General features: G+C 43.1%; 1 protein-coding gene across 6 annotated transcripts in view; it reads right to left on the reverse strand.

The window, feature by feature from the left end:
* The window catches only part of FGFRL1 (fibroblast growth factor receptor like 1), a 490,351-nt gene that overhangs the window by 212,428 nt on the left and 252,031 nt on the right, over nucleotides 1-25,892 (reverse strand). For all 6 annotated transcript variants that reach the window (XM_033951607.1, XM_033951581.1, XM_033951626.1 and 3 more), the window contains one exon: nucleotides 14,297-14,569. In XM_033951607.1, coding sequence (XP_033807498.1) covers nucleotides 14,297-14,569 — 273 coding nt within the window. The remainder of the gene's footprint in view (nucleotides 1-14,296; nucleotides 14,570-25,892) is intronic.

The raw sequence follows: 25,892 nt of genomic DNA on the forward strand, positions 1-25,892 counted from the left end.
GGGCCTTAATGCGCGGAATAGCGCGTGCTAAATTGCATTATTGTAGAAGCATACTGCTCAGTTTGGCGCGCGGTAATTTCGTGCGTGCGCTAAAAAAAACTAGCGCACCTTAGTAAAAGGAGCCCTAAGCGACTTGCCCAGGGTCACAAGGATCAGCACAGGGTTTGAACCCACACCCTCAGGGTTCTGAGGCTGTAGATCGAGCCACTATGCCACACTCTCCACCACTTACCCTTTGGAAATTGTCCCACAGAGAGTACACTTGTGTACTCATTTATAGATGCTATTTAAGATCCACACGTTTTCCAGTTTTATTCTGCAAACACCCCAGGGTATTTTATAAGCATATACAGTGGTGCCTCACACAACGAACTTAATTCGTTCCAGGAGCAAGTTTGTTATGCGAAAAGTTCGTTATGTGAAACGCATTTTCCCATAACAATACATGTAAAAAAAAATAATTCGTTCTGTAGCATAAAATATGCTAAGATGACATAAAAAAAGATAAATTTACCTTGTTAGAGCTGTTAGCATGATATAGAGGGGATATATGTGAAGGGGGAGACAGGGGTTTTGTTGATCCTTGCTGTGTATTATAATCACCCCCCACATACTCCCCAGTACCTTTTTAATCATCCCCCCTCGGTACCTTTTTTAATTCCTCCCATCTTTCCCAGCCAGTGGCGTACAGGCCAGAAGCGCAGAGATCAGGAGCAATTCCTCTGCACGCCTGTGTGGGCCCATGCCGATCTCCGAATGGCTGCAGTTAGTTCTTGTGAGTCCCGCGAGAGCTGACTGCAGCCATTCAGAGATCAGCGCAGGCCCAGGCGGCGGGGGGAGGTTTAAAAATATGCGGTGGCGGCGGGGGGAGGTTTAAACATATGCGGTGGCGGCGGGGGGAGGTTTAAACATATGCGGTGGCGGCGGGGGGAGGTTTAAAAATATGCGGTGGCGGCGGGGGGAGGTTTAAAATATGTAGCGCCAGTTAAGCGATGCAGCTCGGGCGACTTCGTTGTGTGAAACGAAGTCCGTTGTACGGATCAAGACAAGAAGTTCGTTGTGCGCAGCGTTCGCTGTGCGAGGCGGCCGTTATGCGAGGCACCACTGTACACAAATAAACTAATTCGCCCTTCCCCCAGGAATGTCTTCACTCAGATCAGATCAGCTTAAGTATGTACAGGCTGTATCTGCATAAACCTAGGGCTCCTTTTACAAAGGTGTGCTAGCGGGTTTACCGCACGCTAAAATGCCACATGCGCTAGCCGCTACCGCCTCCTTTTAAGCAGGCAGTAATTTTTCGGCTAGCGCGCACTACAGCATGCGCTAATCTTGTGCGTGCGCTAAAAACGCTAGCGCACCTTTGTAAAAGGAGCCCTTAAGGTACACTTTTATAAAAGGCAATAGCAGTGTAAAAAACAAACCCTGTTTTACTGATGGAAATGCCTTTCAAAATGACCCTAGTAATGTAAAAACACTTGGCACTATGATTGGAATTTGATCAATTAAGAGCTCTAGAGCAGTGTTCTTCAACCACCGGTCCGTGGACCAGTGCCAGTCCACAGAAATTTCCTGCCGGTCCACAGGGCTGGCACGTGCATCAGGCCCAAAACAGTGTTCTTCAACTGCTGGTCCACGGTGTTATCGATGCGGCGTTATCTTCGAGCCAGCTCCCTCTGCCTGACTGATTCAGTGCACAAAGCCACAGGCAGTGGCTCCTACGCGTGTCCTGTGCCTGGACCGGAAGCCTTGGCTTCCAGATGAGACGTGGGACGCACAAGGAGGCGCTGCCCACAGCTTTGTGCACTGCATCAGTGAGGAAGAGGGAGCCGGCCTGCGGCCTGAAGATAACACCGGGAGTGACATAAAATGGCCAGGCGGGAGCAAGCCAGAAGGTAAGGCACAGCATGGAGGGAGAGAGACAACAAAGGTAAGGGGGAATGATTTTATTTGTGAATTTAGTGATTGAATTATGTCAATTCCGAGAATTTACATCTGCTGTCAGTGTGCTTTGTGCAGTTTAATGTTGTGGTTAACCATTATGTATTGTTAATAAGATTATACTGTGTGTATCTATGAAAAATGAATGGAAAAAATAGTGTTACAATTAGTACTATTATGGGGTGGGGTCTTGGGTGGAGATTGGGTAGAGATGGGCGGGGTCTGGCCCACAACTTAGCCCAGTGTTCTTCAACCGCCGGTCTGCGGATCGATGCCGGTCCACATAAATAATTATTTTATTTCTACTGGTCCATAGGTGTAAAAAAGGTTGAAAAACACTGCTCTAGAGATCTGCTTGTAATCTTTGGGCCCGATATTCAGCCAGCAGCAATCAGTGTTTTACTGACCATCGCTGACGTTATTCCCAGAAATTCAATGCCGTGCCAAGTCTGGGCTCTAGCATTAAATTTTCGAGTATAGAGGAGTTGCGGAAGCATAGCCGATTAAGTTCCATATTCCGCCATAAAAGCTCTCGGTAAAAGAGATAATATGAAACTCTAAAGACTGATTATTACTGTCGATAGTGTGCTCCACTTAAACAACTGAAATATATAGAATAATTTTTTTGTGTGGAAATAAAACCTCTCAGTAATTCAGTGTAAAAGTTAACCAGTACTCTCCAGTGCCCTTGTTTAACATCCGCTTTCTCAGGTTAATCTGGATGGTGTCTTGCTGCTATCTGCCTCCAGTTCTTGAGCACCCAGCCCCTCCCCCTTCCCTTCCCCTTGGGGTCCGCAGCATTGTAATGTCGTGTAGTGGTGTAAATAAAGCTATCTTATCAAGTCATTGTTGTTCTTTTAATTTAATGTACTTCTTAGACTGTACACTGCCTTACTCTGTTTTACAGTTAAAGGCAGTACAGCAAGGCCAAAATCAATAAATAAACCCTGTAAAAACTTTTATCACTGTCAATCATGACTATAGCCACGCATCCTAGGGGTTCTCAACATTCAACACTTAACCGGCTGTAGTGAACCACATGGAGATGGGACCACCTCAAAGTCAGTTCTATTTGTGCAATTACCTTGGCCAGTTAAGTGCCAGATATCGGCACTTAACCAGCCAAGTGATGACTCTGGCAGACTAGGTCCTTATGATTTGTATGTGGATTATTAACTATATTTTTTTATGTGGAGCAATTTACTGTATAATTCGAACTTTGACTCTCTTAAAGTCCATTTCAGGATCATCGTTATTCCATAGTGCTTTTTTTTTTTGCTTTGGTTTATGTTTTTTTGTTTTTCGTTTTGGTTGGATTCTTCTCTCTGTGGATTCTTTGGGGTCAATTCTCTTTGGTTTGAGACGATCTGCTTAAGTGCCACTGACTACGCCGGATTAGCAACTGGCAGATGATTTAAACGTCCAGGAGCCTCTCCTGGCCATTTAAATTGTTTTAAATATCGGGCTCTTTAACTTCATTTCATGCTGCAGATATAGTGGTATACAATATTGTTCATGTTTACTTGTTACTTGCCTTTCATAGTCCAAACAGCAAAGCAATTCACAAACCCACATTCTGGAGGTGCAAGAAAAGCAATGTGCAAGGCCTTTCATCGAAAGCACTATGATTCTATGTGTTCGCTCCACATATTATAACAATTATTTTTTTAACTGCAGTCATTTAATAACAGTAAGCGCGGAGAACATTCCTTTGGCTCCCCAAGGAGTGCTCTGGCCTGTAAGCCTCCAAATAGTCAGAAGCACAAACTCTTAATTTAAACCTTTGGTTGTATTATTCTTCCCAGATCTCTGTTCGTCTCACACTTTTTCTTTTAGCCTCCTGGGTAGCATTTTTTTTTTTTTTTTAATGCTTTACAGAAAATTTTCTAGGATGAAGAACAATTCCTACTAATCACAGGAATGTTAATACATTAAAAGAGGATCCTTCTCTAGGACTCTAAGTAATATGGTGAAGCCATATAGCAACTGTGGTCATAATGCAGTCAAAGCCGCTGCATTCACATGAGGGCAATTTTTAAGTAGAACTAGTTTGCTCGCATTCACAAAAGAAAACTGATAAAATGAGGAAATGAGAAGCACTTGCAAAGGTTAAAAACATTTGCATAACAGGTGAATATTGTATAAAAAGAATATTTTAAATCTTAGGAAAAATGTATTTCAGACATTTAAAAGGGTTAAGAAAAGATCAAATGACTGTCAGCAGAGTTCAGTGGAGCTATGAAAGAGTGTTTTAAAGGAAAAAAAAAAAGGGGGGGAATTCTTTAAAAAAATATAGAAAAGAAGTACCTTGGATTACGAGCATAATCCGTTCCAGGAGCATGCTCGTAATCCAAAATGCTCGTTTATCAAAGCGAGTTTCCCCATAGGAAATAATGGAAACTCGCTTTGATAGGTTCTCACCCCCCCTCCTCCCCCCCCCCGAAGTCCAGCAGCACTGCTCCCCCCCCCACGAAAACCGTCATTGCTCCCCCAAAGGCGCCCCCCCCCCCCGTGAACCGGCACCCTCCCCTCCCGCGATCCGCACCCCCCGCCACCATCGGGCACACCCCCGCCGCCATCGGCACCCCCCGCCGCGACCTGAGGTCCCCCCAACCCACCCGAACCCTCTTCTTACTTTGCTGCAGCCTCCACAGCGGCACCGGCACCAGCATGTCCTGTGCGTGGTGCCCATGTCTGAAGATCTGCTTCCTGTGCTGGGCCTTGAGAGTTCACGTTCGACGTGAGAGTTCACGTTCGACATGAACTCTCAGGCCTTGAGCATGCGCATATGCTCAAGGCCCAGCACAGGAAGCAGATCTTCAGGCACCACGCACAGGATATGCTGGTGCCGGTGCCGCTGCGGAGGCTACAGCAAAGTAAGAAGAGGGTTCGGGTGGGATGGGGGGACCTCAGGTCGCGGCGGGGGGTACCGATGGCGGCGGGAGGGTGCCGGTTCGCGGGGGGGGGAGGACGCTCACAAATCAAAGCTCGCTTGGTTTCCGAGGCGCCGATTTTGCAAATGTTTTGCTCGTCTTGCAAAACACTCGCAAACCGGTGCACTCGTAAACCGAGGTACCACTGTAAAAGCAAGAACACAAAAAAGCATATGCTCTGGCAGGTTAGATATAAAACATCAGTATGATAGGCCAAGAAAGAATTTGAGAAATTTTACACAGAGGTAAAAAATAAAAATCTTTCAGTGAGCTACTTGGATCACTAGATAGCCAGAGGGTGAAAAAGGGGCGCCAGGAAGATAAAGCCAATGCAGAAAAATAAAGGAATGAAACTAGTGGATGTAAAAACCACAAACTTCACTAACTGCCAAACTCAGGAGAGTAAACATTGTTTACCAGGTAATGAAGTCTATGGGCTTCATTGCCTCTGACACTGTCTGTGTATGAAGAAACATGGCCATGTCAGGCATCAGCTTTCAATCTCTGTGACTTTGTATGTGTGAATAGACTATGTTGTTGTATCAAGGTCTACTTCTTTTTCTTCCTCCATACTGGATCTAGTAGACCACTTGCCTTGCTGTTTTCTCACACGAACAAATTAATAGGGAATGATTATTTATCAAATAATGGAATGCAGGGGCACTCCATGAAATTTCAGAGAGACATTTTATAGAGAATGAATAGCCTCTGTTTATGTTTATCAAAAATTGATATACCGGTACAGCTTCCAGCAGTTCTAAGCAGTTTATAGTCATAAAATTGTTGAAAGAAAATGAACTCCATAAAAATAAAAGGCTCCTTTTACAAAGCTGTGGTAAAGGTTTCTACTGCGGGTCAGCGAGGTAAATGCTCCGACACTCAATGGAATTCTATGAGTGTCGGAGAATTTATCTTGCTATCTTGCAGTAGAAACCTCTACCTCAGCTTTGTAAAAGCTAGCAAAAGAAAAATATAGTCATATAATATTCTTACAAGACCATTAACAATTACTACTGCTATTAATTATTCCTATAGTACTACCACATGTACATAGCACTGTACAGAGCATGAAGGAGACAGTTAGAGGAATGGTCTAATATCTGGCAACTAAAATTCAATGCAGAGTAATGCATTTGGGGATTAATAAACGGAAGGAACCATAAATGCTGGGAGGTGAGAGGCTGATATGCATGGATGGGGAGAGGGACCTTTGGGCGATAGTGTCCGAAGTTCTAAAGGCAAAAAAACAGTGCGACAAGGCGGTGGCTGCTGCCAGAAGAATGCTGGACTGTATAAAGAGAGGCATAACCAATAGAAGAAAGAAGGTGTTGATGCCCCTTTAGAGGTTGTTGGTGAGGCCCCACTTGGATTATTGTGTTCAGTTTTGGAGACTGTATCTGGCGAAGGACATAAGAAGACTTGAAGTGGTCCAGAGGAGAGCGACAAAAATCATAGGAGGTCAGTTCTCCCTGGGCCAGACACAACGTTTAGCCCTGACATTCGCCTCCGCAGCCCCGGAAAACTAGTTCTCCAAGAGGTGAGAAAACCCTGGAGGAAGGGTTGTTTCCATCACCAGAGGCAAAGCAGACATCGCTGGAAAGCTTGGAAGGAGGGGCAATCCAACGGGAGAGCCAATCCAAGGAACCGGAGGAATTTTCATCTGCAGGAGCGGGGATTACCCAGTTGGAGGAAGAACAAGAAGAATCAGAGTGGTGAGTACTTTTTCACTGGCCAAGAGCAAACTTTTCTTAAAAAAAACCCTCTGAGGTGACTTTTGATGCTCTCTGGGATCTTGTGGCTAATTTTGGGAAAGCCATAAATCTCCACTTTAATTATATAGAAGGAAAATTGATTGAGCATACAAAGGAATTGAAAGAGGTTAAGATAGAATTGAATGACTCTAAATCCAATACTCAGAAGATTGAAAAAGATTTAATTTCCTTTAAACACATACAAGAGACCTTAATCAAAGATAATACAAATCTTAGAAGGAAAATTGAAACTTTAGAGAATATGTCACGGAGTAATAATTTAAGGTTGATAAACTTTCCTAGGGTCGCAATGGTGGCTCCGAGAGAAATGATTAAAAAATATTTTCAAGAGGTTTTGGGCATATCGGAGGAACTTTTACCTCCACTTTCTCAGGTTTATTATCTACCTTTAAGATATCAACCCCAAAATCAAGGACTATTAAACCAAGAAGCTATGCATGTCTCAGCTTTTCTTGAGACGTCAGATAAAGAAATTGCTACTTCAGCAACTTTGATAATAACTGTAGCTTTGCAACCAGACAAATCATGGATTTTGAGACTATTCTTTAAAAATAGACAGAAACAATTCCTTGGCCAGAGAATACAGATGTATCCGTATTTATCATGTGAGACGTAGAAGCGTAGGCGTGAATTTCTATTACTTAAGCCAGGAGTTTTAGCTTTGGGGGTTACTTTCTACTTGCGTCATCCTTGTAAGTGTATTGTGCATCACCAAGCAAATAAGTATGTTTTCTTCGAACCATTTCAATTAACTTCTTTCCTGTCACTCACCCGACTGGGAAAAGAAAAACCTTAAAATCTCAAGCTCGTTAGACGAAATATGTACCACATTTTGCTCTTAGCTTCAAGTTCTTGTTTCTATTGTATTTTCTTAAATTTCTACCAATAGTAAATCTTGGATCTATGTGGACTTGAGTAAATTGAACCTAAAATGTAAATTGTCTTATATCTGATGGTCGATACCATGTATTTTCTTTTTGAATAAGATCTAAGTTCAATTTCTTTCTGTACAAGTTTATATGCTTGATAAGTAATATAAAATTTATAAATTAAAAAAAAAAATGATAGGTTTGCGCCAAAAGACGTATGAGGAGAGACTGGAAGCTCTGAATATGTATACCCTAGAGGAAAGGAGGGACATGGAAGATATGATTCAGACGTTCAAATACTTGAAAGGTATTAATGTAGAACAAAATCTTTTCCAGAGAAGAGAAAATGGTAAAACCAAAGAATATAATTTGAGGCTGAGGGGTGGGAGACTCAAGAGCAATGTAAGGAAACTCTTCTTTACGGAGAGGGTGGTGGATGCCTGGAATGTGCTCCCGAGAGGTGGTGGAGAGGAAAACAGTGACAGAGTTCAAAAAAGAATGGGATGAACACATAGGATCTAGAATCAGAAAATAATAGTAAATATTGAAGAACTAAGGCCAGCTAGATAAAAGGAACAAAGTATGGAATTGGCAGTAGAGGAGAAGGGTATAGCTAAGAGCAGCTGATCTGATGAACGGAGTTCTCTGGGAGGTGTATAAGGAGAGAGAAGAAAGGAGAGATACCGAGGGGCATCAGAATGAAATTTTGGGGGTAGAGAGTGCTGGGTGTCATCAGCATATAGGTGATACTAGAAGTCATGGGAAGAGATCAGGGCACCGAGGAAGGAAGTGTAGAGAGAGAAAAGAAAAGGTCTTAAGACAGAGTCCTGGGATACGCCAACTAAAAGAAAAACTGCCCAAATGTCTCCCAGGTAACATCCCACATATACCAGTTGAGAACAACTTGTAGGTATGGTCATTTTGTGGAGTAAACAAAAGCTTGTTGTAAGAAGTATGATTTTGACAATGTTTTACGGGCTTTACAGTTAGGTTCTAAGCTCAAATAACTGGTGGCTACAGCAGTAGGCTGAGGACCAAGGAAACCTAGCTCTAATGCCATTGCAGCTCCTTGTAACCTTGGGTAAGTCTCGTAACCCTCCATTGCCTCAGATTCAAACTCAGACCATGAGCCCTCCAGGGATAGAAAAATACTTACTCGACCCAAATGTACACTGCATTAATAGCTTGGAGGCAGTATATAAGAAATTTCACAAAGTGATTTATTTTCAGTTAACATACTAATGTAGTACCAGAGAATGAGATCAAGGCTAGAAGCATAGCTGATTTTAAAAGAGGTTTGAACAGGTCCCTATATAATTGTTAGGCAGACTTTTGTCTCTCTCTGCTCTCTTACCCAAGAGGTCCTTGTACTAAGGTGTGCTGATTTTCGCACATGCTAACAATTAGCACATGTTAAATATTAAGACACTCATAGGAATATAATTTGTGTCTTAGCATTTAGGGTGTGCTAAATCAGTTAGCACACCTTAGTAAAGGGATTCTTATGTGAGTAATGCCGAAAGAACTTTCTCACTGGGATCTGCCAGGGATGCCCAAAAAGCATAACCAGGCTAAAGAAAGAGACAGAATGCATGCCACATCTTCGTACGTTCTTATGAAAAGCCAGGTTGCTTTTCAAACGTGTACAGTACAATTTAATAAAAATACATCATGACTATTTTTGGGTTTGCTGTATTTTTCAGCTATCAGAGAACACGAGTCAACAAAGAGCTTACAAAGATCTGGCTTATAAAGATGTCACCCTTCTAAAAGAACATTCATTATTAGGGCAATTCTCAGAGTCAGTTCTGTAGATAAAACAACGTTCCACACATGGAAACTGGCTCTTTGCATGTGAGTGCAAATCTTATGGGGATGGGCTGTTGTTTACTAGGACATAGGAAATGTCAACAACCTATCCCTATGTCATTGCATGTCGCTAACAAATGAAATCAAGCAGAAAAACACATTTATTGATGATAATGTACACTATTTGCAAAGAGGGTGCACCCCTAACTGCATTGTCCCTGAAAAGAAAATGAAGACTAACCAAAACAAAATGACCACTACTGCAAATGACATAGGAAACATAATGAAATGAAACATTTTGGTCAGCCTATCCCTAATGCCTAGCTCCATAACTAGGGTTACCAGGTCTCCTCAAAAAAAAAAAAAAGGATACCTGGCCCCGCCCCATTCCACCCCCAGCCCCGCCCTGACCTCAGCCCCACCACTGCAAACCACTTATCTCCTTCACCGAGCTCAGGGCCGTATCTGAATGTCCTCTGCGCATGTGCGGATGTTGATATGCAATGATGTCACACGCACATGTGCAGAGGCATCCAGACATGGCCCCGAGCGTGGGGCCTTCCAAAACCTGGAAAAACTGCCGGATTTTGGAAATCCTTCCAGGCACCTGGACAATCATCTAAAAAGAGGACATGTTCGGGTTTTCCCGGACATCTGTTAACCCTATCAAGTTTCAAATCTATTCAAATTTTGATTAAACGCAAATCAAGGGCTGGCTCAAGGGTATTTGATGCTCTAGACCAGCACTTATCAACAGTAGCTTAGCGAGGGTGAGAAACGCCTCCCCCACCCGCTCCTTCCCCGATTCCCCCTGCCGTGCATGCTCTCCCTTTCCTTCCCCCGTTCCGCTGAAGTTGTTGCTCACAATGGTCAACCATATGCTTCTTGCGACCCCATCAGCTCTCCCTCTGACATAATTTTCTATGCGCAGCACCCGAAAGTGACATCGCGAGGAGCATGTTGTCGACCGCCACGAGCAATAACTTAAACTAGAGGTATGGGGAAGGGAAGGGGGGCACATGCATGGTGCAGGGAGGAGTGGGAAGAGGCTGGGGGGGTGGAGAGGAGGGGTGCTGGTGCCCCCCGCCAACATGGTGCCTGGGGCGAACCGCCCCCTCACCCCTCCCTTACTACGCCACTGCTTATCAAGCTTTCTATGCTCACAACTCCATACACAAAGCCACAGAAAGTTTGCAACCAATGATATCTTTATGGAGGGCCGGTCCAGAACCCAGAGTTTGGGAAGACCTGCTGCTAGTTGAAATTTCAGCTATGGCATTCACCCCTCCCCCATCATGTCCATCATTTCTCTTTTCTTCCCTTCCATAGTCCAACACCTCACCTCCCTCCCTACCTCGTTGTCCAGCACCTCTCCTTCTCTCCCTGGGAGATGTTCAGCAATTCACCTTCCCCTGTGAGGGGTTCAACAGCTTCTGTCCCTTTCCTAGTACCTCCAGGGTAGTACTGATACCAACAAGAAGTCTTACCTATAGAAAATTCATTACGGCGGGCGCAGGACTTTGCGTATCTGCACATGCTCTAGGCCTGTCAGGTTCCATCCCCCCTCTGAAATTCCTGTTTCAGTAGGAGTAGAATTCAACAGGCCTTGAACATGTGCAGATGCTCAATATCCCTAACTGGCTACAATGAGTCTCCTATAGAAATCCTGAGTGTTGTGTTGGTGTCTCTGCCCCCACCCCACCCCCAAATTGTGCCATTCCGGTTAGACACCTAGGGGTAGATGCACTAAACACTCCAATCGTGTACCGATTCTCTGTGCATCCTGGGATGCATGGGGAGGGGACTAGTGCCCTGATTGGCTCAGACGCCTAAGGGCATCAGGAGGGAGGGGCCAGCAGCAGCTCGACTCACTTTTTTAAAAATGGGACAGCTATTGTGCATGTGTAATACATGCGCAACATCTGTGTCGTTAAAAAAAATAAGGAAAAGCCCCAGTAGCCAAGTGGTGGGAGGCTGCTTTGGGGTTTCCCTTTCCAGGCTTCCCCAAACTGGCTCTGCGCATGTGTGAGTGCTGGCTTCTAAGCGAGCGACTGGATGGGATTATGACTGCCCTCCGTAAAACTCATTTGCATGGGCAGCTGTTTGAATATCAATCACTGTTTAGAAATCAGCCAAAAAAAATTGGCCCACAGCAACCCACATGGTCTTAACAACTGCTTTTACTGCATCTAGCCCCTAGTCTGCCTAGTTGACAGGTTGGCTCTATTTTACCTATATTCAGTGGAGGCATTCCCAGGGGTTGGGGTTTGGACAGATCAATTGCAAGTATCTTTAGGTAGTTTTTCCTCAAGTAACTTTTAAAGGGAAAGTACTCCTTTACTTTTCCTTTGAAAACTGTTAGAAAGTTCATAGGAATAAGTTATACAGGCAATATGTAAATCACCCCCTATATAGCAGTATTAGTTATCAATTTAGTTTTCTCAGAGCATGTTACAAATTAGACATACCATATAGATCTACTATATACTCTGCCAAATACTGCTTTGCCAGATTTGTTTCACAAACTTATCTGCTTTAATAACCGGTAAATAGATCAACATTGCTGAGTTTTTTTCATTTCATCTCTTTAAGTTAGGACACCCAACTTCAGATTTCTCACTTACCACATCCTCTTTGTTTATTGCCAGGTTTTAGAATATTAAAACATCACCCTGAAACTCCAGAATATAGGCCAGAGAATAGTAACTAACGCTATAACCAAGAGAATGGTGAATAGTTGGAAAAGCAGAATGACAACCATCTCTAAGGAGAACCTTGCAGTAACTTACGTGATCTAATTTCATTACACAGTATTTGCCAATGTTTAAGAAATACACAGTCAGGGTCTAGAGGGTAAAGGACAGGGCAAGACCTTGATTTACAAAACCTGTGCATAATTGTAACAGCATGTCACAAAGTATATTAGAATTGGAATTCTAGTGAGAGCTAGAGAAGAGAAAGGTTTCTCTAATATTTCCATTTCTGAAATTTTCTAGCAAGTTAATACATGTATTCGCATTGGTGATGTCACTAAGTCAGTGGTTTTCACAAATTTTTAAGTGAGGGCTGTTTTAGGTCAAAAAGGGCTGAAGGATAGCCAACAAATATCTTCCTACTTGGAGCCATGATGCCAATAGCGCTTCAAGACATTCATTCCTACTAGAACACCTGGCCTTGGTCACACAATGCAGAACACAGACAAACCGTATGCAAATATAGGACCAGAAACTAAAAGTCCTAATATACACAAATGAAGCCCTAAGATGCCAGACTCTGCACACCAGAGAAACAGAAACAAATGCATTTTTTCCTGAACAGTGCAAAATATAGATAGCAGATTCTCAAATTCTCAAAACTGACATATTTCAATCACTGAATCAAAAATAAAATCATTTTCCTACCTTCGTTGTCTGGTGATTTTATTTTTTATGATTATCTTTTTCAAGTCTGGCTGCACTTCCTTCTGTCTTTGCTCTTAACTCTGTTTCCAGGACCTTCTTATCCATTTGCTGTTTTTCTCTCCTTCACTTTCTGCCCTACATTCATCTTTGGTATTAACTTTTAACATTCAACTTTCTTCTATTTTTCTGCTTTCTTCTCAATCTGTCTAATTTTTTTCATGCTTTCTCCTCCTCTCCATCCATGTGCACCATCTCCTCCCTTTTTCTCCCCTATTTCCATCAATCCTAAACAGCATTTCATCCATCTCTCTTCCCTTCCCCACTCCTCCCATCCCTGTGCAGCCTCCCTTTCTCTCCCTCTCCGTCTTCCCCCTTCATATGGTCTGGCATCTTTCTTCTCTCCTTCCTATAGTTTTGCATCTCTATCCCGTCCTCCCCTTCCCTCTTTCCCCCTATTGTTGTCTGACATCTCTCTCTCCTTCTTTCCTTGTCTGGCATCTCTCTCTCCTTCCTTCTTCCCCAACCCCTTCTCATGGTCTGACATCTCTCTCCTTCCCTTTCCCCCTTCCTGTGATCTGGTATCACTCTCTTCTCCTTCCTGCAGTCTGACATATCTCTCCCCCTTCTTCCTTTCCCTCCTACTGTGGTCTGGCATTTCTCTCTCCTTCCCTCCCCCTCCTCCTTCCCCTTCCAGTGGTCAGACATCTCTTTCCCTCCCTTCCCCTTTTCCCATTGTCTGGAATCTCTTTCACCTTCTCTGGAGTCTGGCATCTTTCCCCTCCTTCCCTTCCCTCCTCCCCCTTACTGTAGTCTGGCATCTCTTTCTCCTTTCTTCCCTCTCCCTTCCCATGGTCCATATCCCTCCTTCCATTCCCATGATCTTCTATCTCTCTCCCCTCCTTCCCTGCTCTACATCTCTCTCTCCTTCCCTTCCCCCTCATGTGATCTGGCATTGCTGTCCTCCCCTTTCCTTCTTTCGTCCCGAAGAGGTCTGGCATCTTTTTACCCTTTCCTCCCCAACTCCACAGTCCAGCTTCTCTGTAGTATCCTCTACCTCCCCCAGCGGAATCCGGCACTTTTTTTAACCCCCTTTTTTTTCTAGGGCTGCACTCTTTGGGCTGCAGGCAGCGTGAGTGAAGTAAACACACTGCCTTTGGTGGCCCCAGAAGTTTTCCCTTTGCTACAGTTTCCTACCATGGGGACAAAAAGCTGTAGCAAAGGGAATGTTTCCGGGGCTGCCCAAAGTACCATGTTTACCTCACTCATGTTGTCTGCGGCCCAAAGAGTGGAGCACTATGAAAAAAAAGATAAATAAAGTTCCAGATCCTACCAGGGAGAGATGGGATGAAATTCTAGACAGGTTCCGCGGGCTGCCCCATAGGTCTCGGAGGGCCAGCATCAGCTCATGGGCCTTCTAATGAAGACCACTGCACTAAGTCTTTTTGCTTCACTGATTCTCTCAATACTGTAGTTTAAAGGATGCACACTGCTATCATACTGGCTGTTGCTGTCTCATCAGATCTGCCCTTTAGTGAAATAGTAGTGGTACATACAGCTTGAACTAGTGTACTCACCAATTACTATGAGGGTGTAATTCACATTGATGCTCCCAAACCCATTGGTGGCCTTGCAGATGTAGGTTCCTGCATCATCACCTTCAACCTCTTTGATTTTTAGTCCTTGCTGGAGGACGCGAAATCGTGTCCAGCCACTGTTGATTGTTCGTCCATCTTTCATCCACATAGTAAGAGGGGGCGGATCACCTTCAACTGGACAGAGAAGCTTAATGGTTCTCCCTAGCCTCACAGACTGTCGATGGATCACTTTGTCAGCGATGTGAGGAGGACCTAGACAATGATAAAACAAGAAGAACTTTAGCTTTCTTTCTTTCTTTTTTTTTTTATTTTAAAGCTAATTGAACACTGCAACTGACAATCTGTTGCATGATATGATTTTATTCACTGTTATCTATCTAAAAATGTTCCACTGAGCCTTGCAAAGAGTAACGTTCAGTCTAACAGTCTATTAAACTAAATTCAGCAAAGATGTATGTACTCAGAATGAAGTCCAATCTGTGCTTTTACCGTGGAGAGAAAATACATAAAACCTTACCTACTCCTGACGGAGAAGGCAGGAAGTGAAACAACCTCAGCCCCAATGAATTTAAAAATGCAAAGCATAGTATTTCTTCATAACATTAAGGCAGTGGCGTAGTAAGAGAAGGTGGAGGGGGGGGGCGGAGCGCCCTTAGAACTGTCTTAGTGGGGGCGCCAGAACCTCTCTGCCACCCCCATACCACACTCGTGCCCTCCCTTCCTCACCCCTTCCTGTACCTCTTTAAAATCTTTGCCAGCGCAAGCAACTACTCTAGCCTGCTGCTAGCGTCGGCTTGGCTCCCTCTGAAATCACTTCAGGGTCGCAGGGGCAGGAAGTGAGCAGCAGGCTGGAGAAGCTTTTCAAACTGGCAAAGATTTAAAAAGGTACAGGGATGGGGACGGAGGGTGCAAGTGTGGCATGGGGGTGTGGCAGGGGGAGGTTGGCACGGAAAGAGCAGAGGGGGCGGAGAGAAGGGTCCGGGGGGACGGGACCTCCTACCCTCGCTACACCACTGCAGTAAGGTATGAAATCTTACTAATCAACATGTAATAAATAAAATGCACGTAATTAAGTTAAATTTACAGTTGCAACACTGTTGATAGCAAAAGACATTAAGGGGTAATTTTATAAAGGCTTTTAAACATTATGCACATGTAAAATGTCTCGTATAAGACTGTCCTAACCTGAGGATGGATTTAGGGCAGACCAGAGGCAGAAATGCACTTTACACATATTCTTTATAGTATACACACATTCATATGTATTTTACACTAAGGCTACTCAGTTCCAGTCCTTAAGGTCCATAGCCAGGCCAGGTTTTCAGAATATCCACAATGAATATGCATGAGAAAGATATGAATGCACTGTTTCCTTGGTATGCAAATCTATCTCAAGCATATGAGGGGCTGCTGAAAAGTTTGCAGCCCAACCAAGAAGAGAATGATGTGGAGCCATGAAACAAGTTATTCCACACTTTGACACTTTTTGTTTCAATGATATGAAATGAAACAAAAAAACTGTCACGAAAAGTGTGGAATAACTTTTAAGTTTCATGGCTCCACATCATTCTCTTCTTGGTTGGGTTGAGAACTTTTTAGCGGCCCTTTTATTCATTATAGATATCCTGATAACCTGGCTTTGAGAACTGGAATTGAGTATCCCTGCATTTCACACATCACAGCAGACTGCGAGTGGGTGAAAACATATGTTGGGTTATTTATAGCTACAAGTTCAGCTGCTTTTGTGGGAATGTTTTATGAAAACATCTAGCTTTATAAAACAGGTTTAAAAGAGGTGTCTGCTTGGCCTCCCAACTCAGTTGAGCGGTTATAACATTACTCCCTTAGCTACCAAATCATTAAGCATCACCTGCAGGGAAGGATTAACTCTTTGGTGGGCCTCAAGAAAAGAAGCATGTAGGGCAACCCACTATAATACATCTTTAAATGTCCACAAATGTGTGAAGACCTGTATGATGGTCTCTGGCATAATCATATCAGTTCCTTGCCCTCACCTGCTCTCTTCGTGCTGGCAGGCGTCACCGAGGAGGGCTGCTCACCAGAGGGTCTCAAGTGAGGCTGGCAGGTCTCACAAGACTACAAGGTTCCTTATGCTACTGACTGCAGGGGAAAATCAGTGAATGAGGAGACAGCAGGCAAGAAGTGCCGTTACCAACTCCTCCTGTCCTCCGGAGGATAACGCATAGGGGGTGAAGAGGAGAGAGAGACTTCTGCAGGCAGTAGTGACTATAGTTCACCCCTGCTTTTATTTCTGCCAGATGTTTATGTAAATTTGAGGTTCGTTATACCACCATTTCTGGGTATATATAAACATATATATAGTAAACCACTGTCATCTGCATGCCAGAAATGGTGGTATATCAAACCTCAAATTAACATAAAATCATAACATTAACATAAACTTATAACTTTAACCTCAAATTATATATATCTATATATAAGATTTGTATAACATGTATATATAATTTGAGGTTAAAGTTATATTTATTTATAAATATGAGGGTTGATTCGTAAGTCGAGGCAACTATTTTTTTTCCCCTGTCAAAAATGTGCCAATATTGGAAATCTAATATATACATTTGAAAGTGTGTAACATGTACTTCTTAATGTTGCCACCAGATGAGAGATGAGTGCAGTGGTCTCTGGTAGGGGAGAAGCAAAAAGCATGACATTTGAAGTCATCGTTTTATCATGGCATACATACAGTGTACAACATGAACAACAAAGTACAAGCAGAAACTGTCTAACTGTCAACATACTTCAAAGTAGTCTCTCCCAAGTTGCCTTGTGTATCATCCAGTTTGCGAGGGACACACTGTGAAGTCATGTCTGCAGTACCGCCTGTGTTGTGCAGTACGGGAGAAATATCCAGAACTGTTGCACAATGCCATAATCCTAAATGACAATGCTACAGCTCACACAGCAGACAGTTGTTTAGAGCAGTGTTCTTCAACCACTGGTCCATGGACCAGTGCCGGTCCACAGAAATTTCCTGCCGGTCCACAGGGCCAGCACGTGCATCAGGCCCAAAACAGTGTTCTTCAACCGCCGATCCACGGTGCAATCGATGCGGTATTATCTTCGAGCCAGCTCCCTCTTCCTAACTGATTCAGTGCACAAAGTCACGGGCAGTGGCTCCTACGGGTATCCTGCGCTTGAACCGGAAGCCTTCTCTCTGACATTGCAACGTCAGAGGGAAGGCATCCAGATGAGGCATGGGACGTGCAAGGTGCAATTAGCACTATTATGGGGGCGGGGTCTAGGGTGGACATTGGGTAGAGATGGGCGGGGTCTGGCCCACGACTTAGCCCAGTGTTCTTCAACCACCGGTCCACAGACCGATGCCGGTCCAGAAAATAATTTTTTTATTTCTGCCGGTCCATAGGTGTAAAGATTGAAAAACACTGGTTTAGAGTATTGGTGATGGGAGACTACTTTGAAGTAGAAAGCTGCACAGGAACGGGGACGACGGGAATCCTGAGGGACCCACGGGGATCCCGCGGGTTCCCCCTTTGGGTCACGGGGATCCCATGAGGATGCCCCCTAGGGTCACGGGGATCCCGTGGGGACGCCCCCTAGGGTCACAGGAATCCTGCGGGGTTCAATACAACTCGAGCCATGAGGCTCATCTTCTTTTTCCTACCTGCCCTGCCGCAGCACACATAGCCGACTGGAAGTCTTCCCTGATGTCAGCGCTGACGTCGGTGAGGACGGGTGGGATTTCTGTCCCCATGCAACTCTCTATTTTGAAGGATGTTAATAGTTCTCAAGCTGATTGTGTGCTTGTTTAAGTAAAACAGCTAACATTTATTATTGTTAATAAAATGATGATTTCAAATGTCATATTTTTTGTCTCTTTGTGTGTGTGTGTATGTACACATAAACATGGTGGAGTCACATTATTATAGTAAAATAGTAGATGACAGCAGATAAAGACCCGAATGGTTCATCCAGTCTGCCCAACCTGATTCAATTTAAATTTTTTCTTCTTAGCTATTTCTGGGCAAAAATCCAAAGCTCTACCTGGCACTGTGCTTGGGATCCAACTGCCGAAATCTCCGTCAAAACCTACTCCAGCCCATCTACACCCGCCCAGCCATTGAAAGCCCTCTCCAGCCCATCCTCCCCCAAACGGCCATATACAGACCGTGCAAGTCTGCCCAGTACTGGCCTGGTTATGACAACCTCTGATGTCAGAGATGCACAGCCAATGATGAATGCATGTTGTCACAATCCTACCCCGAAAGCGCAGCTAGTGTCAGAACGGGTTTTTGCTAAACCCAGGCTTGTCATACAGAGAGCCAACCACGGGGATAGGATTGTGACCAAACATAGGGAGGAATCTGTATTGCCCTTATTTCCTGAGGTAACTGATCTCCAGGGAGTAGAGGAGTATGAGGAGAACAGCTTAGAACAGCCTGGGAGGAATTCCACTCCCTCTGGGAACTCCCAGCTGCAGGGAATAATTAAAACCCCCAGGAAAGCTAGGCAAACTGGCCAAGTTGCTCCTCCTCCTCAGAGAACAGGGCGTGTTCGCCTTGACAATTTAGAGGCAGCTCTGAGAAGGAGAAGGGGAGTGCACTCTGAGCCAGCCCAGAGAGAGGTCTCTCCTGATTGTCCTCCCGAGTTCCAAGATGTGGAAATGATTGAAGCAGACACAGACCCTATGGCCAGCCAGCCAGCAATGCTAGAGTCCATGGACTGTTTGGAATCTACCGGAATGCCTGAAGATATCTGCATGGAGGAGAGTTAAGTGGCAGGTCTGGGTAGTTTTGAAATAGAGCATTGTTTATCGGGTTGTTCATTGTTCAGGCAAGCTGTGCTGCTGGGAGCTAAAAGGGACTTGTGCTGACTTGCCTGCTTGAAAGAAAAAAAAAAAAAACACGTTTTTTTTTACTTAAAGGTCTAGGACATTGAGGGTTGCATGGACTGGTGCTGTTATAAGTTGAATGAGGGAAGTAATCATTGGGGAGAATCCACTTTCCATACTGGTTGGGTTTGTGGGGCCAATTGTGGCATTCTGTATTGCAGAAAGATTAATTGTGGATTCACTTACTCCCCTCCTCCCCCAACAGCTTTGATTGAGCTGCTTGGGGTGCAAGCCTGTCTATCTCTGAGGCTTGGATACAGCACTATAGCACGTATTAGCAACGGCACTGCCTACCTGACTGATCCTGAAGGTAGTAACATTTTTTTTGAATTATCCTTTGATGCTAAAGTCACGATGATGTCAGAGGGTGATTATGCTACTTGTGTAACAGTACCTGCATTAAGGTGAGAGCTGAGTCCTGACACTTTTGGTCAGCTCTATTTTGTTTTTCTTTACTTACCTTTGATGTGGAGTTGAGACTGATGGAAAGTCAAAACCTGACATTCACCCACAATAAAAATGATTGCTATATGAACTGTGAACTGACTTCTTTTGATTTTTGTTTCATGCATTGAGAGTGGACGTGAACCAGCAGGACTTCCTTTATTCACGGGAAGCACGCCGGAGAGGCTCTACAGTGAACGGGGTGCGGGCCTAGCAGAGTCGTAAGCTCCGACCCCGTTACAATGTGTATAGAAAGAACTCCACGTGTGACAGGAAGCAATCAACCATACAAATCCCCAGTCATATTGCATGAATAAAATGGAGTAGAATAAAAGTAAACTAAAAGTAACACACTATTTTATTCCACAATTGGGGCTCAAGACCCAGAACTCTGAACACTTGCCGATAAAGTGAGTTTTAAAGAGAACATCAAAGATTTTAAAACCAACTCAGACCTTAAAGTATTGAGTAATGACTTCCACAATGCTGGGGCTAAATAGAAGAATGCAGAATGATGGCGAGGGAAAAACCAAGCAATGTTCATGACAGAATTTACCAGGGCACACTGGACAAGGGCCCCTTTAAATATCTGAAGGATAATGCTATAACTGCAGAGAAAAGTGCTATTTATGCATGTAAAAGCCTCAAGCGGAATTTACAAGAGTGGGGGAGGGAGGGCTGATGCAATTATCTGTGGGTGGGACACAGCAGAGGGAAGACCAATGAGGGGAAAGGAGAAGAAGCAATGCTGGACCCAAGGGGGGGGGTGTGGGAGGAAGAGATGCTGGACCGAAGGAGGGAGGAAGAGATCCCAGATTCAAGGGAAGGAGGGGGAAGAAAGGCTTAAACATTAGACCAGTGGTCTCAAACTCGCGGCTTGCCAGGTATTATTTTGAGGCCCTCGGTATGTTTATCATAATCACTAAAGTAAAATAAAACAGTTTTTTGATCATATGTCTCTTTAGCTATAAATTACAATATTATTATTAAGACTTAGCCAAAAGGAAAGATTTATAAACTATAAAGAATTTTACCTCATGCAAAAATGTAATTTCTTTAATAAAACATTAACTATTTTTTCTGAGGCCCTCCAAGTACCTACAAATCCAAAATGTGGCCCTACAAAGGGTTTGAGTTTGAGACCACTGCATTAGACCAAGTGATGTCAGAAGCTAGCAATTGTGGTGCCCTGAGCCAGTGCCTCAGTTGGTCCAATTGTTAAGCCAGCCCTGCTGAATATGTAACTCATCTAGGACTCGTATTTGTAAAATGCAGGTCAAAATCTTGATTACTAACTAGATTTTGTATCCCCTTTTTACCACAGCATAATACAAGGACATATAAGAATTGACAGTAGCCACAGCATAGTACAAGGACATATAAGAATTGACAGTAGATAGGGCCTATCTCTTCTGACATCCCTGAAATACCACCATCTTGTAGCTAATAACCTTTGGTGTTTATTCTAAGCATTCTTGTATTCCGCTACTGTTTGATCTCCATTGCATTCATTGGAAAGCGATTCCTTTTCATTGTGAAGATAGATTGTCTTACATTACTCCTGTGTTCATCCCTTTTGAGCCCTTCATCATAATCATTTCTTCTAGAACAGAGGTCAGCAACCCTTGGAACATGTGCTTCCAACACTTGCTTCCCACATGCCACTTGCTCTCTGATGGCAGCACCATGAGCTGTGTCGGAACTCAAGGCCTAGATGTGCTAATCTGGTGATGCATTAGCTTTAGCACAACTGGTCCTCTGCCTTTGTAACTGATCACACTGCCAGCACTGGAGAGTGAGTGCTGTGCTAAGCAGGCTGGAAGCAAGGATTTTCACCCATCGAGGAGACTGCTCCCCCAGCAGAGTTTGCCATTATATTAGCTCAAAAGCAAATATTGCAACTTCTTTGGCATCTTATCAAAATATGTCTACGATGATGACCCCCTTTCCAGGATTTTAGTTCCACTGAAAAATCTGCTTTTTGAGGCATTTAACTATAGACACATTAAAAATGATGGCAGTTGAAGACTATAAAATCTATCCAATCTATCATATCTCTTCTCTCCTGCCTGTCTTCTAATCTAGGGCACATATATTTAGATCCTTGATATAAAGAATGAACAACAGCGGGGTAGAAGAAAAAAGCAGCATACTAGTAGTATTCTCTCAAAAAAAACATTACAACACTCAGATCATGTTTTGATTAGTTCCACATAATTTGCAAGTTACTTTTACATGAGAAGCTATTTTTCTAGTGTCCACTTTTTTAGCTACATAAGATTTAGACTCCTGAAGCAGGCTCTGGAGTCGAAACACAGCTCATGTTGAGTCAAGTCTTTATTGTTGTCTCTGTGCACTCTAGCATTCCATTTCTGTGGCATGGCCAATTTTCAGCCTAATTTATATACATAGAGGGACATAATCAAAAGAAACTTCTAAGTCTGATTCAGACGTATGGTGCTAGACGCCCAAAGTCGGCAGTGGAAAAATGTCCATTCTTGAAAAATACATCAAGGAATTTTTTTTTCCCGAAAATCAGCTATCTGGACATCCAGACCATTGATTGTCCAGACCACCAGTAAGTCTATCTTTATACCACATTTTCAACCAAAAATTAGTCTGTCCCAAACACCCAGAACAAGACCATTTGGACACCCAGACCTGGCAACAGAGCAGTAGGGCACCTTACAGGGCACTGCTGTGAACTTCACAAAAAGGGTGCCACATAAACATCTCATCAGAACTGCCTTATAGGATATGGTGAGTCCCCCAAAACACACTATAACTACCTGTCTACAACCCAAGTAGCCCTTATGGCTTCAGGTGCTACCTATATGGCAGTACAGTAGGGTTGGGGGAGGTTTGGTGGACTCACATTTTCCATCATGAATGTAATGGTTAGAGTGGCTTATGGGCCTGGGTCCTCCTCTCTATGGTTCATTAGTCCACCTCCAGGCTACTTAAGACACCTGTATGCAGCTCTACTAGGCTTTCCTATAGCAGGTGCTTATGTTCTGGAGACAGGTATGTATGTTTTTATTCTGATATTTGTGGCAGTGTGAGGGGGTCTTTACATTGTCTCTGCAGTGGTTATCTGGTCACTTTGGATACCTTTTTGCTTTTACATCGTCTAACTCACAATGTATAAGTTTCGTCCAGGAAGTCTCGTGAAATATTCAATTATCCCTGCAGGACGACTAAGTCTATTTTCAGATGGCCGGCTCCTACTAAACATGTTGCATGAACCTTGAGGCACTCCACTGATAACTCCTTTTTTTCTTGGCTGGAACTTCATCTATTGCTATCCTCTAGAACAGGGTTATCCAACGTCAGTCCTTAAGGGCTGCAATCCAATCGGGTTTTCAAGAATTCCCCAATGAATGTGCATGAGATCTATTTGTATGCTTCCATTGTATGCAAAAAGATCTCCTGCATATTCATTTGGGAAATTCTGAAAACCCAACCTGACAAGGGCCGAGGTTGGGCATCCCTGCTCTAGAGGCTATTCATATGACCATTTTCTAACCCTATTTACCATTTTTGAACTCAGCCTTTAAAATTTACTCAGCTTATTTATGCAGCTCTTTGTCTGAAACAAACATCAAAAGTCTTACTGCTCCTTATCCTAATTCATTAACTACCCAGTCAAAGAAATATTGTAGATCAGATTTATTTGAGGTAATTGTCTTTTTGAAAAACCATGCAAATTTGGATTCTGTAACCTACTGAGGTCAAGATTGTCTACTATTCTTTCCTTTAGTAATGGCTCTATTAAAGGGCCCACCACCTCCATGTTTCTGCAGGACAAATTAGAAAAACAAAATATAAAGAAATCCTTTTTATTTTTAATTTCCAAGTTTATTAGCTATTTATACTGTATACAGCCTATCAATGGACGTTGTCTAAGCAGTTTCTACATTCAGGTACTCAAGCATTTTTCCCTACCTGTCTCGGCAGGCTCATGATCTACCTAGCTTACCTGGGGCAAAGGAGGGTTATGTGACTTGTACAGGGTCAAAGAGAGCAGTGCTGGGCTTCAACCCAAAACCTCAGGGTGTTGAGGCTAAAGCTCTAATCACTAGGCCACTCCTCCTTCTCCTCCTTTCTCTTTATTAAACCATTTGATTGAGTTTGTGCATTTGAATAATATTTTTATATAAAGAGGACAAAATGTTCAAAAACAAAAAAATGATAGAGGGATCTTCTAACTATCTCACAAAAATTCACAATTCAGTTTATGATAAAGGCAATGGAGTAATCACTGACCCAACCTCATTTACAAAACCCTCTTGAAACCTTTTTACTTTTGGGTGACCTGAATCCACTGTTAGGAAGAGAAAATGCTCAAACATCAGGATATAAATTCTTCGAACAACAATATAATTGATCCCCACCCCTTACTCTTGCTGCTCTTTCTTGTTTCTGTTTTATTTTTATGATGTCCCCTCCTATCCTGGCCACATCTCAAAGGGCTCAGAGATTGTCCTTTTATGTAGATGACAGAACTACCAGAGGATTTGGCAGCCTTCTGCAGTTGTGCCGTAGATAGCTTGATATGCCATGGGCACATACGGAAGCATCATATGACCCTGGTCTTGCGACACGTCAACTTTTTTTAAAAATTATTTTTACTGTACTGTATTTACCAGGTCCAATTTCAATGCATGTGCATTGACATGTTGCCCTGTGTGTGCTGAAGTGTTTTTCACATTGAGGCACCCTTTGGCATACCTTGTACTACCATCTAACACTTTAGGGTGGGGTTAAGCAAAAGACCAGCTCTGGGATATGCAGTGCCACTCATGAAGACTTAGGCAAGGTAGTTTAAGAAAATTACGTTTCCATTTAAAAACAAAAGCAGCTTTGGGTCTAGAGCCCTTTGGAAATGGGTTAGTGAGCAGGGGGATTGTGAATCTGCACAGCGCTACAAACACCATATGAGTCTAATCAACTGCAGCTTTTATTCTGGCAGTACTAATGCTACAACAGAGCTCACTTTTCTGTGAAGTACTAAATCCGTGCGGCATCTCTTCCAAGAGATCCAGACCACCAGATTAATTCCTTCTATTCCTGTTACTACCTGAAGCCTAAAACTGAATAGTACAGAAAATAATTTGCCTAAAGCTTTTTTAAGTTGCATTACATTATGCCAGGGGTAGGCAATTCCGGTCCTCGAGAGACGGAGCCAGGTCATATTTTCAGGATCTCCACAATGAATATATATGAGATGGATTTGCATGCACTGCCTCCTTGAGATGCAAATCTATCTCATGCATATTTATTGTGGATATCCTGAAAACCTGACCTGGCTCCAGCTCTCGAGGACCGGAATTGCCTACCCCTGCTTTATGCCAACACAAGTCTAGAAGAACATGGTGACTCCAAGAACATTTAATCATTTAGACTAGTGGTTCCCAACCCTGTCCTGGGGGACCACCAGCCAGTTGGGTTTTCAAGATATCCCTAATGAATATGCATAAGAGAGATTTGCATATAATGGAAGTGACAAGTTAGATGTTTAATGTTGGTTTTAACATCCATGAACAGTAAACATGGAGGTCAAAAAGCAGTTAAACATGGCATATTAAGTGTTAATGCATGTTCACAGCTGCATTAGACTCCTAACATAGAAATTCTGATTAAGGCAGCATCTGTCAAACTTTTTTAGCTCCGGCACACTAAACAGAGCAAATGTTTTTCATGGCACATTATAATTGAAATAATAAAATTGCAAAACCAACAAAAAAAATTACATTTGAGTTATTAAAGTTCTTTAAGCTCTGTATGGTAATTGTAACAACGGTGAAACTAAAGTAGATTGAAAAGAATTTCTAGTCAATGTAATGGATGTGCTTGTTTTTGAGTGCAAATTAACTCAAAACGCAGCTGGATAGTCAATACGGAAACATGCATTTCATCATCCATCATCTCCAGTCGTTCTCTTTTTTTCAATATAATTTCTGTCAGAGCTGAAAATCCTTGTTTGCAAAGATAACAGTAACAAAGCCTTGATTGCTTTAGGATAACTACTGCATAAAAAAATAAAATTATTTGCTGTTAGTTTTCAAGGACCAATCACATCACAGAATGATGCTTGTCTGTGTGGTTGATCCATACATACACAGACGCACATAAAGACTCTTGTGTATGCGATGTACATGTCATCTATTCTGGTGTATACGGAATTTTTAAAAATAAAGTAAAATTCTGGAATCTTTTCGGGGCACACCAATGTGCCAT

The sequence above is a fragment of the Geotrypetes seraphini genome, chromosome 1 (assembly GCF_902459505.1).
Source record: "Geotrypetes seraphini chromosome 1, aGeoSer1.1, whole genome shotgun sequence".
Taxonomy (NCBI): Eukaryota; Metazoa; Chordata; class Amphibia; order Gymnophiona; family Dermophiidae; genus Geotrypetes; species Geotrypetes seraphini.